The sequence below is a fragment of the Scardinius erythrophthalmus genome (assembly GCF_964197995.2).
Source record: "Scardinius erythrophthalmus genome assembly, chromosome: 22".
Lineage (NCBI taxonomy): Eukaryota > Metazoa > Chordata > Actinopteri > Cypriniformes > Leuciscidae > Scardinius > Scardinius erythrophthalmus.
The window spans coordinates 21,525,891-21,539,626 of record NC_138242.1 but is presented as its reverse complement, the minus strand read 5'-3'; the positions used below and the strand labels follow the sequence as shown (position 1 = coordinate 21,539,626).

The following is a 13,736-nucleotide window of genomic DNA, read 5'->3' as shown; positions in this document are numbered from 1 at the left end:
CTTTGCATTTTGCTGCACATTATTTGCATTTTCATAATAGCTGGGATAATATTAAATATTCTGAATATTTAATAATTTTCAGATTTTGAAGGTATAGTAAATTTCAGCATCACTATTAGTTGAACCTCTGGCACAACTTACCCCACAGCTATCTTTTTAGGGGAAAAAAATCTTTCAATTTAATAATTCATGGCTAATCTTTAGCTAAATAATTTACTTGATTTTTTTTAAAAACAGCTAGTTTGCCAAGATACACTACTGTTAAAAAAGTTTAGGTAAGTTTAGTAAAAAAAAAAAAAAGTCTAACGCTCACCTATGCTGCATTTATTTGATCAAAGATACAGTAACAGTAATATAGTGAAAATTAAAATAACTTTTCTAATATATTTTAAAATGTAATTTATTATTGTGAATAAAGCCATTATTCCATTCTTCAGTCACATTTCCTATTATTATCAATGTTTAAAAAGTTGTCCAATATTTTTGTGTAAAGTGTAACATTTTTTTCAGGATTCTATGATGAATAGAAGATTAAAAAAGAATATAAATACAAAAATTATAACATTATTAAACTTCTTTACTATCACTTTTGATAAATTGAATGTGTGAATTAAAATTTGTTTCTTTTAAAAAGAAATCTGTGGTGCCAAATTTTTTAACAGAAATTTATATGATGTATATTTTTAAACATGAATAAATTTACTTTGCCATTCATTTTACCTGCCATATAGAACTGTTTAGCCTTTTTTTAAGTGCATCTCTTCATCACAGGCCAGTTGTGTAAGTTTGGTCCTTGCTAAATACGCAAAAGCCAGTCATTTAGTGTGCGAATTTATGGGAACGACACATCTTACCTTACTCTCCCCGTTTAGTAGCAAATACCATTTTGTAAAAGATATTACATGCTTTTTGTTGAACAATTATAGTATCAGAAAATAGTCATTAAAGTAATGAACTTAGAGTGCTTTAGTAGTATAAATAGTTAGTAGTAAAATACATGTATAGAAAATATCAAGCAAGATGCTGATTCATGATACTACACTACTCCGTCTTTCATTACTTGCTGGCGATTGTCTGTAGAGCATTTGTCTCTGAAATGTGTGCAAATACAGGTATGGCTACCGCCAAAATACCTACAATGTTTAGAAAAATACTTTCAAAAATGAGGTATTAAAAATGTATGTTTGTTGAATACATTCATGATGATTAAATAATGTTAAATCGGAGCCAATGCTAGCATTTGGACAACTCTAAAAGTCAAACAGTCCTATTTTAAGGATGTAAACATACAGTAGCATCTTGTTTTAGTAGTGTACCCATATTAGCTGATCTGCTTTGGCTAGCTTCCTGTTGCTCACAAACCTGCAAAAATATTAAAGGAGCTGATCACTTTACCCCCATTTTGAAGAGGGTAAAAAATAGTTTAGAAGCATTCACCATAACAATAAATAGTCAAATAAACTTCCATCCAATATCAGGACTGAATTTCAAGTATCAAATGTTGAGTTTGCACACACTTATTTCCTTTTGCCAGTAGAGAGCTGTCTTTTCGTTATGGCCTCCAGTCTTTTCCTTTCCGCCTCCTCTGCTTTCTTTCTCTCCTCTTTAAGTTCTTTATATCTCCACTTGGGGATCTGAAGGAACTGGTCGTCTATAAAGCTGCTTTTCCGCCGCACTTTCTCCGGCACGTAGGTTGGCGTAGGAGCCTTGCTAATCCTCAGCTTGGGCACCACCATACCTGGTCTGACGCTGCTCCTCCGCAGCATGTGTAAGGGGAGCAGGCTGGTCCTGCGGATGACCAGAGAGGACGAAGAGATGTCCGATTGGGCCTGCAGACTCGCACGGCGATCTTTGGGTTTGGGCACCAGCAGGACGCGGGAGTTCTGGAAAAGACGTTTGTAGTTCTCGGCGCGCTCGGGTCCCAGACCTTTCAGCTGTGCGATGCGTTGTTTCTTCAGGATCTCCTGAACGGAGTAACGTCGTTTTCCCACGCAGGGCGGGCTGTCTGGACACACCGTTCGACACGCCGTTGCGATGAACGGACTCCCCAGTGCTGTTGTCATGCGCACCATGTGATCCAGAACCCCGTCCTCTGAAGCCTCTGTGACGTTACTAATGTCAAAGAAGTCTCGTATTGTGTCTGAAATTCTCCGAATGCATCCTTTGGATGTCTGTGCTTTGGCCACCAGTGCGGGCAGAAGGGGCCACTCTGGCCGATAGGCGTCACAGAACTGGTCCGCACACGGCTGACGCATCAGCCGCATCATGGCAAAGAGAGTCTCGTAGCGGCTTGTGAAGATGGCCCACTCTCGCGCAGTGAACTTCCTCCCGTTGTCCCTGGCATCCAGATCAGCCCCTGATGAAAAAAGTAAATGTGATAATGTTATATGAATAAAGGCACATTTACAATATTCTACAAAATAACATTTTGTTTTCAGCCAAAAAAGAAATTACCCACTCTCATGTTGCTCTAAACTTATGTGGTTATTATTTACCATGAATAAAAGTATACATTTTTGAAGATAAAATTGCCATGTAACGAGAAAAAGTGGTGCATATGGCTTGTGCACATTACTGTACACTGTAAAAAAGTTGCTGCCTTAAATAAGTACCTTAAATTTGGATGTTTAAGTCATTTCAACTTAAAAAATTAGCTAAATCTTGTAGAACTTATGTAAAAAAAAAGTAAATTGCTTAACTTATTTTGATGAGTTAAAGCAATGTAAAAACATATGTATATCAATATATATTATTGATCATATATATATATATATATATATATATATATATATATATATATATATATATATATATACTGTATATATATATATATACACAGTATATTACAGTGTTTTTAAGCCATTTGTCATTATTGATGATCTTCAGAAAGGGCACAATTTTCAGGGAATAAAAAATAATAATGCTAATAATAATATTTTTTTGTAATAAATATTATTTGTAGATGGCTAATTTTATACATAAAATGTAGCTTCACAGGTAAAAATTAATGTTAATTTCAACATTTTAATTATTAATTATTGTTGTATCTGTTAACATTTGTTAATGCACTGTGAACAAATGAACAGCTGGATTTTTTTAACCAATATTAACAAAGATGAATAAATAATGTAACAAATGTATTGCTAATTGTTAGTTCATGTTAGTTAATGCATTAACTAATGTTAACAAATGAGACTATTGTAAAGTGTTACCAAACTCATTTTTTTTATAAAGAAAGTATAGCAAAAAAAAATGCAGTATATAAAATCATTTTAGAAAAAAATAAAGTATAGCAAAAGTAAGAAAGCGTAACAAGCAAAAATAGCCAAAATTAAAGCATATATGTATACACAGTATAAAGTCGTATTGTAATACAGTCGTATTGTGATTTTAGTTAGCGTGGTGCAAGAGCTGCATAAATTATTATTATTTTTTTCATACACAAAAAATAGCAGTATATTGATTCAGAATGGCAAAAGATTGAGTAAATGACAAAATATTAAATCTGTGGTATGATTATGGCTGTATTGTATCCTTGTCTTGTAGCTAATCATGTAACAGCTGCTTTATATTGCAGTGTTTTCTGGCAGTTCTTTTGCACAGTGATCTGAGGCTCGAGTACCTGCCAGCATCAGGGCTTTGACACATTCCACTCGACCCTGGATAGCAGCTTTCATCAGAGCGGTGAAACCGTGGCAGTTCCTCTTCTCGATGTCAAGCCCGGGAAAGTAGTTGAGAAGGTAGTTCGAGATTGTGATGTGACCTGCAATTGTTCAGGTGAATTATGTAAATGCAGTCAACTGTTGAATACATAATCTTCCTAGGGCACTCGACAGTTCAGTTATAGTAGTGTTTTAAAGTTTTCACACTCCGTTTACTTTGAATGTTGAGAAACTAGTTGCTTAAACTTTATGATGGCAATATAAATGTAAATATGTCAGGATTGGATTGAAGGCTGTCAGATGGTTCTTACCTGCCTGGGCAGCTGTGATGAGGGCTGTATTTCCCTCATTGTCCTGCCAGTTCACATCCAGGTGAGGACACTGGGCAAGAGCAATCACAACATCCACGTAGCCTTGGTAGCACGCCACTATTAGTCCAGTCTGTAGATTCAACACACACATGAGACAATACTGTGAAGAGGTTTCACCCTGGCTGGGAAACTTTTACTAGTAGTTGATACATTTGAGGAAAACAGTCTCAATAAAAGGGCTGGGTGTTGACACAGATTTCACGATTCAATTATAATCCAATTCAGAAGCTTTTAATTCGATTTGATTCCGATTTACAGTTCGTAAATTTTTCTTAAAGGGGTCATATTATCCTTTTTTTTTTCTTTTTTTTTTTTTACTTTTTCACCTTTAGTTAGTGCGTAATGTTGCTGATTGAGCATAAAAAAGATCTGAAAGGTTACAAAGCTCAAAGTCCACTCCAAACGGAGATCTTTTATTTTGTGTTTATGTGAGGATTGTTTTAAAGGAGAACTCCGGTCAATTTTAACATTTGAGCTAATTTTTTTGTAAATTTGGAGTGCTGTCAATACAGAGAACAACGACAAAAATAGACGTGCCTACACCGTGTTATCCTCTTTTTAAAATTTGCACCCTGTTGACTTCAATGGGGCAAGTTTTAAACCTGCTTTTAGCCTCTTAACATCCTTGATGTGTCATTACAAGTGCACAGCCATTGTTAGTGATTCCTTCAGAGTGATCATGGGTGAATCTGACTGCAGTAGATGTGAAAGATATGAATAAAAATGAAGTTAATTCGGCCAGCGCTCATACCTGTATTTATTTCCTGTTTTCGGTTGAAGTCCATAGTAATCGATTGTCGAGTTCTTCACCCTTTGCTTTGTTACCTATGATCACGCGCGAGAACTCGACAATCGACTACTATGGACTTCGACCGAAAACAGGAAGTTCTCCTTTAAATTCACTTGAAAGCTATCAATTTTTTTACATTTCAAAAAATATAACAACTTTTAATTTAGTTGTTATATTTTTTTAAATATTAAAAAATTTATAGCTTTCAATTACACTGTAATGTTGATTGGCTATAAATAAATGTTTAAAATGGGGGGGGGGGTCATTTTCATCGAGACATCAGTAGCTGTATTAGTATCAGTGATACTGGCCTTCATTCATAAAAAGATGCCATTAAACAAGTATTTAAAATGTACTGTCTTCATGTTGTCTCTACATTAATTTGGAGATTAACTGTGAAATGATTACATTATAAAATATATTTGAAAAAAAAAATGTGTGATTAATCTAGTTACATTTTTAATCGATTGACAGCACTAGTTTTTACATTGCAAGAAATTTTAAACTTTTTTAAGTTATACTAGATTCAACTCATTTTTTTTAAGTCAGTTAAATGCAATTTAAGTTGAAATTACTTAAAAATCCAAGTTGATGAACTAAAATATAGATTTTGAGATTTAAGGATTGATGTTGGTTCATCAAAGAAGATTGACTAAAATCGATTAATTTATATTGTCGACCCAGCCTTATCAGTTATAACTGAAAATAATAATAATAACCCAGGATAACCACTGTTTACCAAGATTTTGGTTTGCACATCAATGAAAAAAGCTAATGGTAGTCACGGCTTTATTGCCGAGTTGGCCGTGTGAACTTTGAATTCTAATCTGGCCTAAAGTAGCAGCTTCAAACCTGAAAATGTGCAGAATTGCATTGTGATTTCACAGTGTAAAGCAGATGTTTGGGTTTTTTACTGAAGACCTTTAGCATGCCTGTTTCCCTCTTCACAGTCAGTCTGTCCCATTTAAGTGTGAACAGTAGCAGTGTGGAGGGAAGTGTCAGCAGCCTCTCATCACACTGAAACACAGCTGGAGGCTGCTGACTAAAAATAAACCCTGGACAAGCTCATTTTGCAAGGCTATGACAATAAGGCCGAAATGCTTCCAGTTGCTGCACGTCAGATGCTGATGAAAGTGTGTTTATGTGTTTACAGTGATTTATCTTGATGTTTCCAGTTTAATATACAGAGACAACTGAGTGAGCCATCAGTGGGTTAATTCCCTTGAAAAGTGCAAATGCTGTGGCTCTGTGCCACTTATCAAAACATTGCTCTGTTTGAGAATCCCAACTGGTTACATTGACACAACCAATGATGTGAATTTGGGGCAGGACCGTTCAGAAAAAACCTGTTTAGAAATAGTCATTGGGTCTCATTTACTAATAATTGCATGGATTTTTTATTTTTATCTGCACATGAAAACTTCTCACTGAATATTTCCACCTAATTCACAACACAGTTTGTTCTTAACCTCGTTCTAATGTTAATGAATTTGGAGTATTCTACAGGCAACCTGCATGCCAAATGTTAATAATTTGCATAAAACATATCCAAACCATCTTCATGTAAGGGCTTTCCACATAATCTTTCCTTTATGGCCTTTTGCCACTCTCAACAAACATACCGTATTGTGCTCTCTAAAAGAACCTTAAAAATAGTTCAGACAATAGACACCTTTGATATCAACAGGACACCCAGAATAAGTTTTTTTGCATGTGGTTGCAGTTGATCATAAATTTAGAATAAATTTTAGTGTGAAAGTTACAAATTTGTGCATATGCAGAGTTAGTGAATGAGACCCAAGCTGCATCCAAACTCGCATACTTCCATACTATATAGTATAGGCGAAAAACAGTATGTGATGAAAGTATTAGAGATGCGCGGTTGGCGGTTACAGCCGCGGACTCCGCGGATAAACCGCGGATTGGGCGGATGACGTGACGAAAAATAATATTTTAATTAAATTCGGACGGGTGGCGGGCGGTTGAACCAATCAAATGAACCAATAAAATGAAAAATATATGTATACATTCAGCGGATGGCGGGCGGGTGCGGTTTTGAAAAATGGTCAAAAACGTGGTGCGGATGGATGGCGGACGGATGATGAGTTTTGTGATGCGGTTGCGAATGAAATAATAGCCCATCCGCGCATCTCTAGAAAGTATGTCCGAATTCACAGTAGGCCTACTCATAAAATAGTCGGATGACCTTTTTCAGTTCCATTTGGTGCCACTAGAGCCATGGAAACAACATGCTTCTCCTTTAAAGGAACACTCCATCGTTTTTTTAAATAGGGCTTATTCATTGTTTTAGTTTGACAGGGTCGGCGCTAGCTTAGCTTAGCATAATGAATGGAATCCTTTGTTGCCAGCTAGCATGTCCTGAGTAAAAGTGATATAAAAAATAAAATAAAAACACCTAATTACTTCTTGTGGCCTGCGTATTCACAACAAGTACAAATAGCGATGCAGATTAACACTAGGCGATTTCCTAGGCAGATATTGACTTATATATTAAGCACTATATTAGGTGGAAGCACAGGCGAAGCACTGCTACTTGGGCGTGATATCTCTGTGCCCAAGTAGCAGTGCTTCGCCTGTGCTTCCCCCTAATATAGTCCCAAGTCAATATCTGCCTAGGAAATCGCCTAGTGTTAATCTGCATCGCAATTTGTATTCGTTGTGAATACGCAGGCCACAAGAAGTAATTAGGTGTTTTTTTTATATATATATATTACTTTTACTCAGGACAATGCTAGCTGGCAACAAAGGATTCCATTCATTATGCTAAGCTAAGCTAGCGCCGACCCGGTCGAACTAAAACAATGCATGCACTGAGACAAAAATGCATTTGCCCACCTATCTAAATGTAGGAAAGAAGGTGAATAAGCCCTATTTCAAAAAACGGTGGAGAGTTCCTTTAAAGCAGAGAGCAGAACTTCTCTTGGGTCCACAGACTTTTTTGTAATAATAATATAAATCTTGCTAATGTTTGAATAACCGTGCCTATCATGTAAAAATAGTACGACGATAGCTCATTTCGACTATGTCTGAGAAATACTTGTTAATTTGTGAACAAATCTTTCTTTTGAGATTCTTCAGTTCAACTCACTGTCTCCATGATCCAGTCACAACATGTCGTTTCAAACCTGTGTGACTTACTTTCTTCTGTGGAACTCAAAAAAAGATATTTTGAAGAATGTTGACTTCCATTGTACGGACAAAAAAAAAAAAAAAAAAAAAAAAAAAAACATGGGCGTTTCTCAAAATATCTTCTTTTGTGTTACACAGAAGAAAGAAAGTCATACAGATTTGGATCGACATGAGGGTCACAAAGGGTGAGTAAATGATACATAATTTTCCCTTTAACAGCTCACTGAAATGAATGACTTTCAGAGAATAACGACTTAAATTTCAGTCCAATCATTAAACAAAAGCAACCGTGGCTCGTCTGTAAGTGAATCACCACCAAAATATTAATCCAAAACAGACCTCTATATAAACTAAATCAATAATAAATTGTTAAAGTGTTTAGAATTCTGCAACAAATATTTTTCAGATTTTTGTAGGAATTTTTCAGAAACTGATTTCATCAAAAATATCTTCATTTGTGTTACGAAGATGAACGGAGGTCTTACGGGTTTGGAACGACATGAGGGTGAGTGATTAATGACAGAATTGTAATTTTTGGGTGAACTATCCCTTTAAAGCCTGGCAATCAACATTAGATCGCCTCTCTCAGGCTGAATAATGCAAGGACGTTACACCTCTGCCAAAAGTGTGTCAGCGATTAGACAAACGTTTATTATAAACCAGAGCTGAGACCCAAAATCTGCCCTGCCGTAATTTACAGTCAGAAGTTGCTCCTGCACAAAATTATTATATGGGTTCAGAAGTCTTGTAATATTGCACATGAATTGAATGGACTACATTTATTGTGCTTTTTTATGCTTTTTGGAGCTTGACAGACTTGATAAAATGCTGTTGTATGGTAAAAGAGAAGTGTAAAATGTCTCCTTTAGTGTTTCATGTAAAAAAAAGTGTGGAATGACATGAGGGTGAGTAAATATTTTAAATTTTCAGTGTTCCTGTTATGCATTTTCACTTTTTTATATGTTTTGTATCACTGTCACCAAGCAATACAGTTGCACTCTCAACAAAATTCATTGGCAGATTTATTAAAACGTTAAAATTTAATTCAGGACACAACCCATTTCTCTTAGTCTGCAACTTTATATCAAATACTCAGCTTGGTATTAATACAAATGTAGACATGTGTTGGGGGTAATCTGTGGCCTGGTTGATCCTTAAAATAGAAAGGATTAGCCTTGTGAGCCTTTGAATGAAAGAGGAGTTACAGGATTTGTCCTCCAGTTCAGTTTTGACAAAGAAGACAAAATACAGCGTCTATGATACTTCTAATAAAAGAATTGTGGATGTATTTGTGGGAATCATAATTGTGGGTGTGAATTGCTGTATAATCTCAATACTATACTGTACTATGCACTATACTAAGTATTAAAGTGTTTTGTTATGAACATTAGATTACTTATTCGTTTGAAGTTTCATTAAAAGTGGCAATGTTTTTATTATGAACAGTAGTATATAACAGGACAAAACACATTGAAACAGAAGCTGTCCTAAAAAAGTGTGAGCATGCTGGCCTGGATTTGATAATATCATGTCAGTCTGGCTGTGAATCACGGCAGTCTCTGAAAACAGGTCAGTGGGTAACATCTATCCACAGATGTTCCATCAATGACTTGATATTACATCAGTGCTGAGCTCAAAGTGATTCTGATGTATTCCTCAACTGGAAAGCACTACCTGCACAGCAGTGTGTGAATGAAATGCTTTGAATCTGCCAGAAAGTTGTCAGTTAAGCTGACTAAATTGACTTCCCCGCTAGGCCTGTTATATTTGTTGGTGTAGTTTAAGAGTGTTATACTATTTTTCTTCCAACAAATGCAATCCAGCCCAGCCATAGATTTGCAAGAACAAGTTCACTGAACTCCTAGCAATATTAGTTGTATGGTAAACAGGATGTTAGGGGTCATGTGTATATAATGGAAAATACAGATGTTATGCATCCTGTAATGGTATTAACAGTTCACTTAAAAGGGGCCTTTAAATCAGCAGCACTGCTTAGATATATTTTTTCTGATGCTTCATAATGTAAGCTTAGCGATATAATGACATTAAAAGACATAGCATGTTATACTGTGGTACCTCTGGTCTGCAAATAATGTCTGTTGTAGGAAAATTGACATCTTGACCCTTTATTAAAATATTATAAATGTTTTTTTTTTTGTTTTTTGTTTTTTTGTAAGCATATTGCATAGTTGTGCTTGGAGTCAATTGTTTTATTTGTGATAACGCAATGAAACATGCCAAATTGTGCAGACATAAGTTTTGGCCAGGCTGTCATACAAAGAAATGATCAACAAATATTAATAACTGATTAAGTTGTAGTCACTGTATGATTTTTCCTGTGAGATTTTGTGAATGCTTTGCTTTTTTCATAGAAATAAAACCTGTAGCAATTTGCCATTTTTGCCAAGTTTATACATTACCTCACGAAAGTGAGTACACCCCTCACATTTCAGCAAATATTTTTATCTTCTCAAGGGACAATAGGCTACTATAGAAATGAAACTTGGATATATTTTAGAGTAGTCAATGTTCTGCTGCTTGTATAGCAGTATATATTTACTGTCCTCTGAAAATAATTCAACATACAGCCATTATTGTCAAAATAGCTGGCAATAAAAGTGAGTGTACTCATTTTTGTGAGATCTATATATGTATATATATATGGTTTAATGGAACTTGTGGGGTCATTAAAAAGAAATGTTCCCCCTCCAAACATCACTTTTGGCCACTACTGTGTCAACATGTTTTGTGTGTTGTTGTTTTTTTTGCCATGTTATTCGGCCTATGAAGGGACACTGACTAATAACCTAATTTACAGCATTGCACCATGCAGAGATGTCTCAGATGAACAGAGCACATGCTGGAACTATTAGTGGGGAAATCCTGTGCCTGTTTCTCTGAACTGTCCTGTATGAGCGATGAGAGACGAGATAAGAGAAGTGTCTGTGTGAAGTGGAGCTCTTGAGGTTCCTCAAAAGCATTCTACAGTCATTCTCCTCTAGAGCTCTGTGTGTTAGGCTATCAGGACTGCATTAGCCATGACATCATATCAGCTTCTCTTTATGGAGTGTATTGATTTCACGTTTTTTTAGACACATTCCCTAAAATCCAAGCTTTTAAGTTGTAACGTGATACATTCTGAACTGTCGAGGCCTCAAGCTCTGGGAGGTTGATGTCACTCAGGGACTCATTTTTGCGAGGAATGGCCAGGATTGTGCTAGAAAGAGAAAAGGCAAGAAGCTTGTTCATGGGACAGTGGAACTCCATTATTAAACCCTCAAGGCCTGCAAATTATTTGTGCATTACTCTTAAACATTTTGCACTCATACAACTGTTTTGCGTTTAGCTTTTATACAAATGTAACTATCCCAAAAGACATGCCTCAGAGGGCCCAGCAGTCTGCCAGAATCAAACCTTAAACTTTGTGTTTGATGTTCATGTAGAATTGATTGTCTAACTGACTTTCTGACATTTGAAGACATATTTTTAGAGAAACATTATAAAACTACCACATTCACCAAAATATCACACTGCCCCAACAAGAAGTGTTGGGTTTTGTTGGATCAGTGTGTCAATGTCAGCCAGTTGTTAGGGCAGTGCGAATTAGCCTTAGTATAAGTTATTGTGACAATCAGAATTAAACAGGTAAGAATTAAGTAGCTAGGCTGTTTGTTTACCACTGAATGTTATAAAAATGCTAGTTCGAGGTTTAGGAGAAGATAGAGCCCAGAGACTGCAAATAAACAACGTGGTCTGCCTTTGCATTGCTATTTTTTTACAACAAACTTATACATAATTAATTAACCTACCATTTCAACTAAGAAACAACATCTTGTTCTTTAAAATGGTCTATTTAAAAAGGTATTTGACCATTCGTAAAAAAAAATGTAACATTTCTGATTATATCGGTCAAATCCTCGTTTGACTCCATACGAGTCAATTATCGGTTCTCGGCTCATTAGGAATCGATTCGAAGCCTATGGTTCGAACGAGGCAGCAGCAACCCGGTGACCAGTGAGTTAAAAATGAAAGTTCTGTCATCATCATTCACTCACCCTCAAGTTGTTCCAAACCTGTATGAATTTCTTTCTTCTGTGGAACACAAAAGAAGCCATTTTAAAGAATGTTGGTAATCAGTTCACGACGGTAGCCATTGACTTCCATAGTAGGAAAAGAAAACACTATGAAAGTTAATGGCTACCGACTGTCAACTGTCTTGTTACATTCTTCAAAATATCTTATGTTGTTTTCAGCAGAAAAAACAACAACTTGAAGGTGACTAAATGACGACAGAATTTTTATTTTGGGTTGAATTATCAATTTAACCCGGAACAGACCTAGAAGGACCGATTCGAAAAGATCTACTTTCTCTGACCGATTCTCATAGACATCATATAGGTAGACGCCCTATCGACCGCTACTGCCTATTGGCACGGACGAGCCGTGGGGCCGCCATCTTAAACCGGTCAACCGCTCCGCTCAGTGTAATCTGTTTGCCAGGTGTCAGCACATTTAATTAATCATATCTCACTGAATACCGAACCGATTTTCACGCGGGTTTTTTTGCTGCAAACGTCATACATGTAGCTATGATACAGGACACATTGAATATTTTATTCACAAAATACAATCAATAGTACGGTAATGTTAAATGTTAAATCTAACTTGTGAAAAGTAATCCCAGAGCGATGGTCCGCCGATTTGAGCAGGAATATGCTGCACAGTGCTCTGGCGTCTACTGCTGCTATGCAACGCAAATAGGAGTATGACCGGTTTAAGATGGCGGCCGCATTTTTTGCGCCCAGCGGCCAATAGGACGTCTAGCTATATATGATGTCTATGCCGATTCTCACACCCCCTGATTCAGTTCAATTCTCAAACGAATCGTTCAGACCAACTTTATGAACGGTTCAGTTCATTGAAAACTCCGACTCAATTTAACGATTCGTTCACAACTCTTATCGTTGTTAAACACATCACCTTTAACTGTAGCATGTGATATGTAGCAGTGTACTGTAAAGTGTGATGTTCATAAACTACTTACTCTTTTATTTTGGTCCGTCTCCCGAACGTCCTCCTCCGTAACACCTTGTCTAAGCATGAGTTTCACTATGAGCGCGTTGTTTTTGCAACACGCTTGAAAAAAGGACAGCGGTGCTGGGCTCTCCGGGGAAGGGGTTCTCTCGGAGTCCGCAAAGTCATCGTCCGGTGGATAAAAGGAGTCATCTGAGACGATACTCCTGTCATCCGGCAGTTGTGAGAAATCCCCCAATTCCTCGAAATCCTCATCGGTCCCATCCAACTCGCACGAGCCGAGATATTCATCATAATCGTCATTACCCGCGCGATCAGGTGATTCCTCCACTATAGTGGGACAGTTCTGGACGCTTTTAGCATGTTTAAGTGGTTTAACTTTTCTGGGAGATGATCCTCCGCCATCCCTGTTGTCCGTTATCAGAACCATTTAACCCCTATATGATAAAATCTTCAAGTCATGCGGATCAAACTCCTGGTCTCCTTCGTCTGCATTTAGGTACGTTAAACTCATAGATACCAAATGATGCTATTAAAAAAAAAAAAAAAAAAACGTTTAATCTCCAAACTGAGGTTCGAATCTTCTTTTAAGTATCTGCGACGTCATTTTGCCCCACTCATATAGATTATAAATGCAATTAGTGTCCATATAAAAAATGATTTAACGTAGTTTTATCACCTCATTTTAATAACGCGAAATGTCAATGTAGTGTTCCTCAGTAACACCCG

At 36.5% G+C, this 13,736-nt stretch overlaps 1 protein-coding gene across 1 annotated transcript; it reads right to left on the bottom strand.

Moving 5' to 3' along the window:
- Window positions 1–952: 952 nt before the first annotated feature.
- On the bottom strand, window positions 953–13,437 carry ankrd33ba (ankyrin repeat domain 33ba; the record flags this gene model as incomplete). The annotated part of the gene is made up of 4 exons (XM_081352744.1): window positions 953–2,356; window positions 3,623–3,763; window positions 3,974–4,103; window positions 13,018–13,437. 4 exons carry the CDS (start codon window positions 13,435–13,437, stop codon window positions 1,518–1,520), a joined length of 1,530 nt encoding a protein of 509 aa, XP_081208870.1. The 3' UTR covers window positions 953–1,517.
- Between the last annotated feature and the right edge of the window lie 299 nt (window positions 13,438–13,736).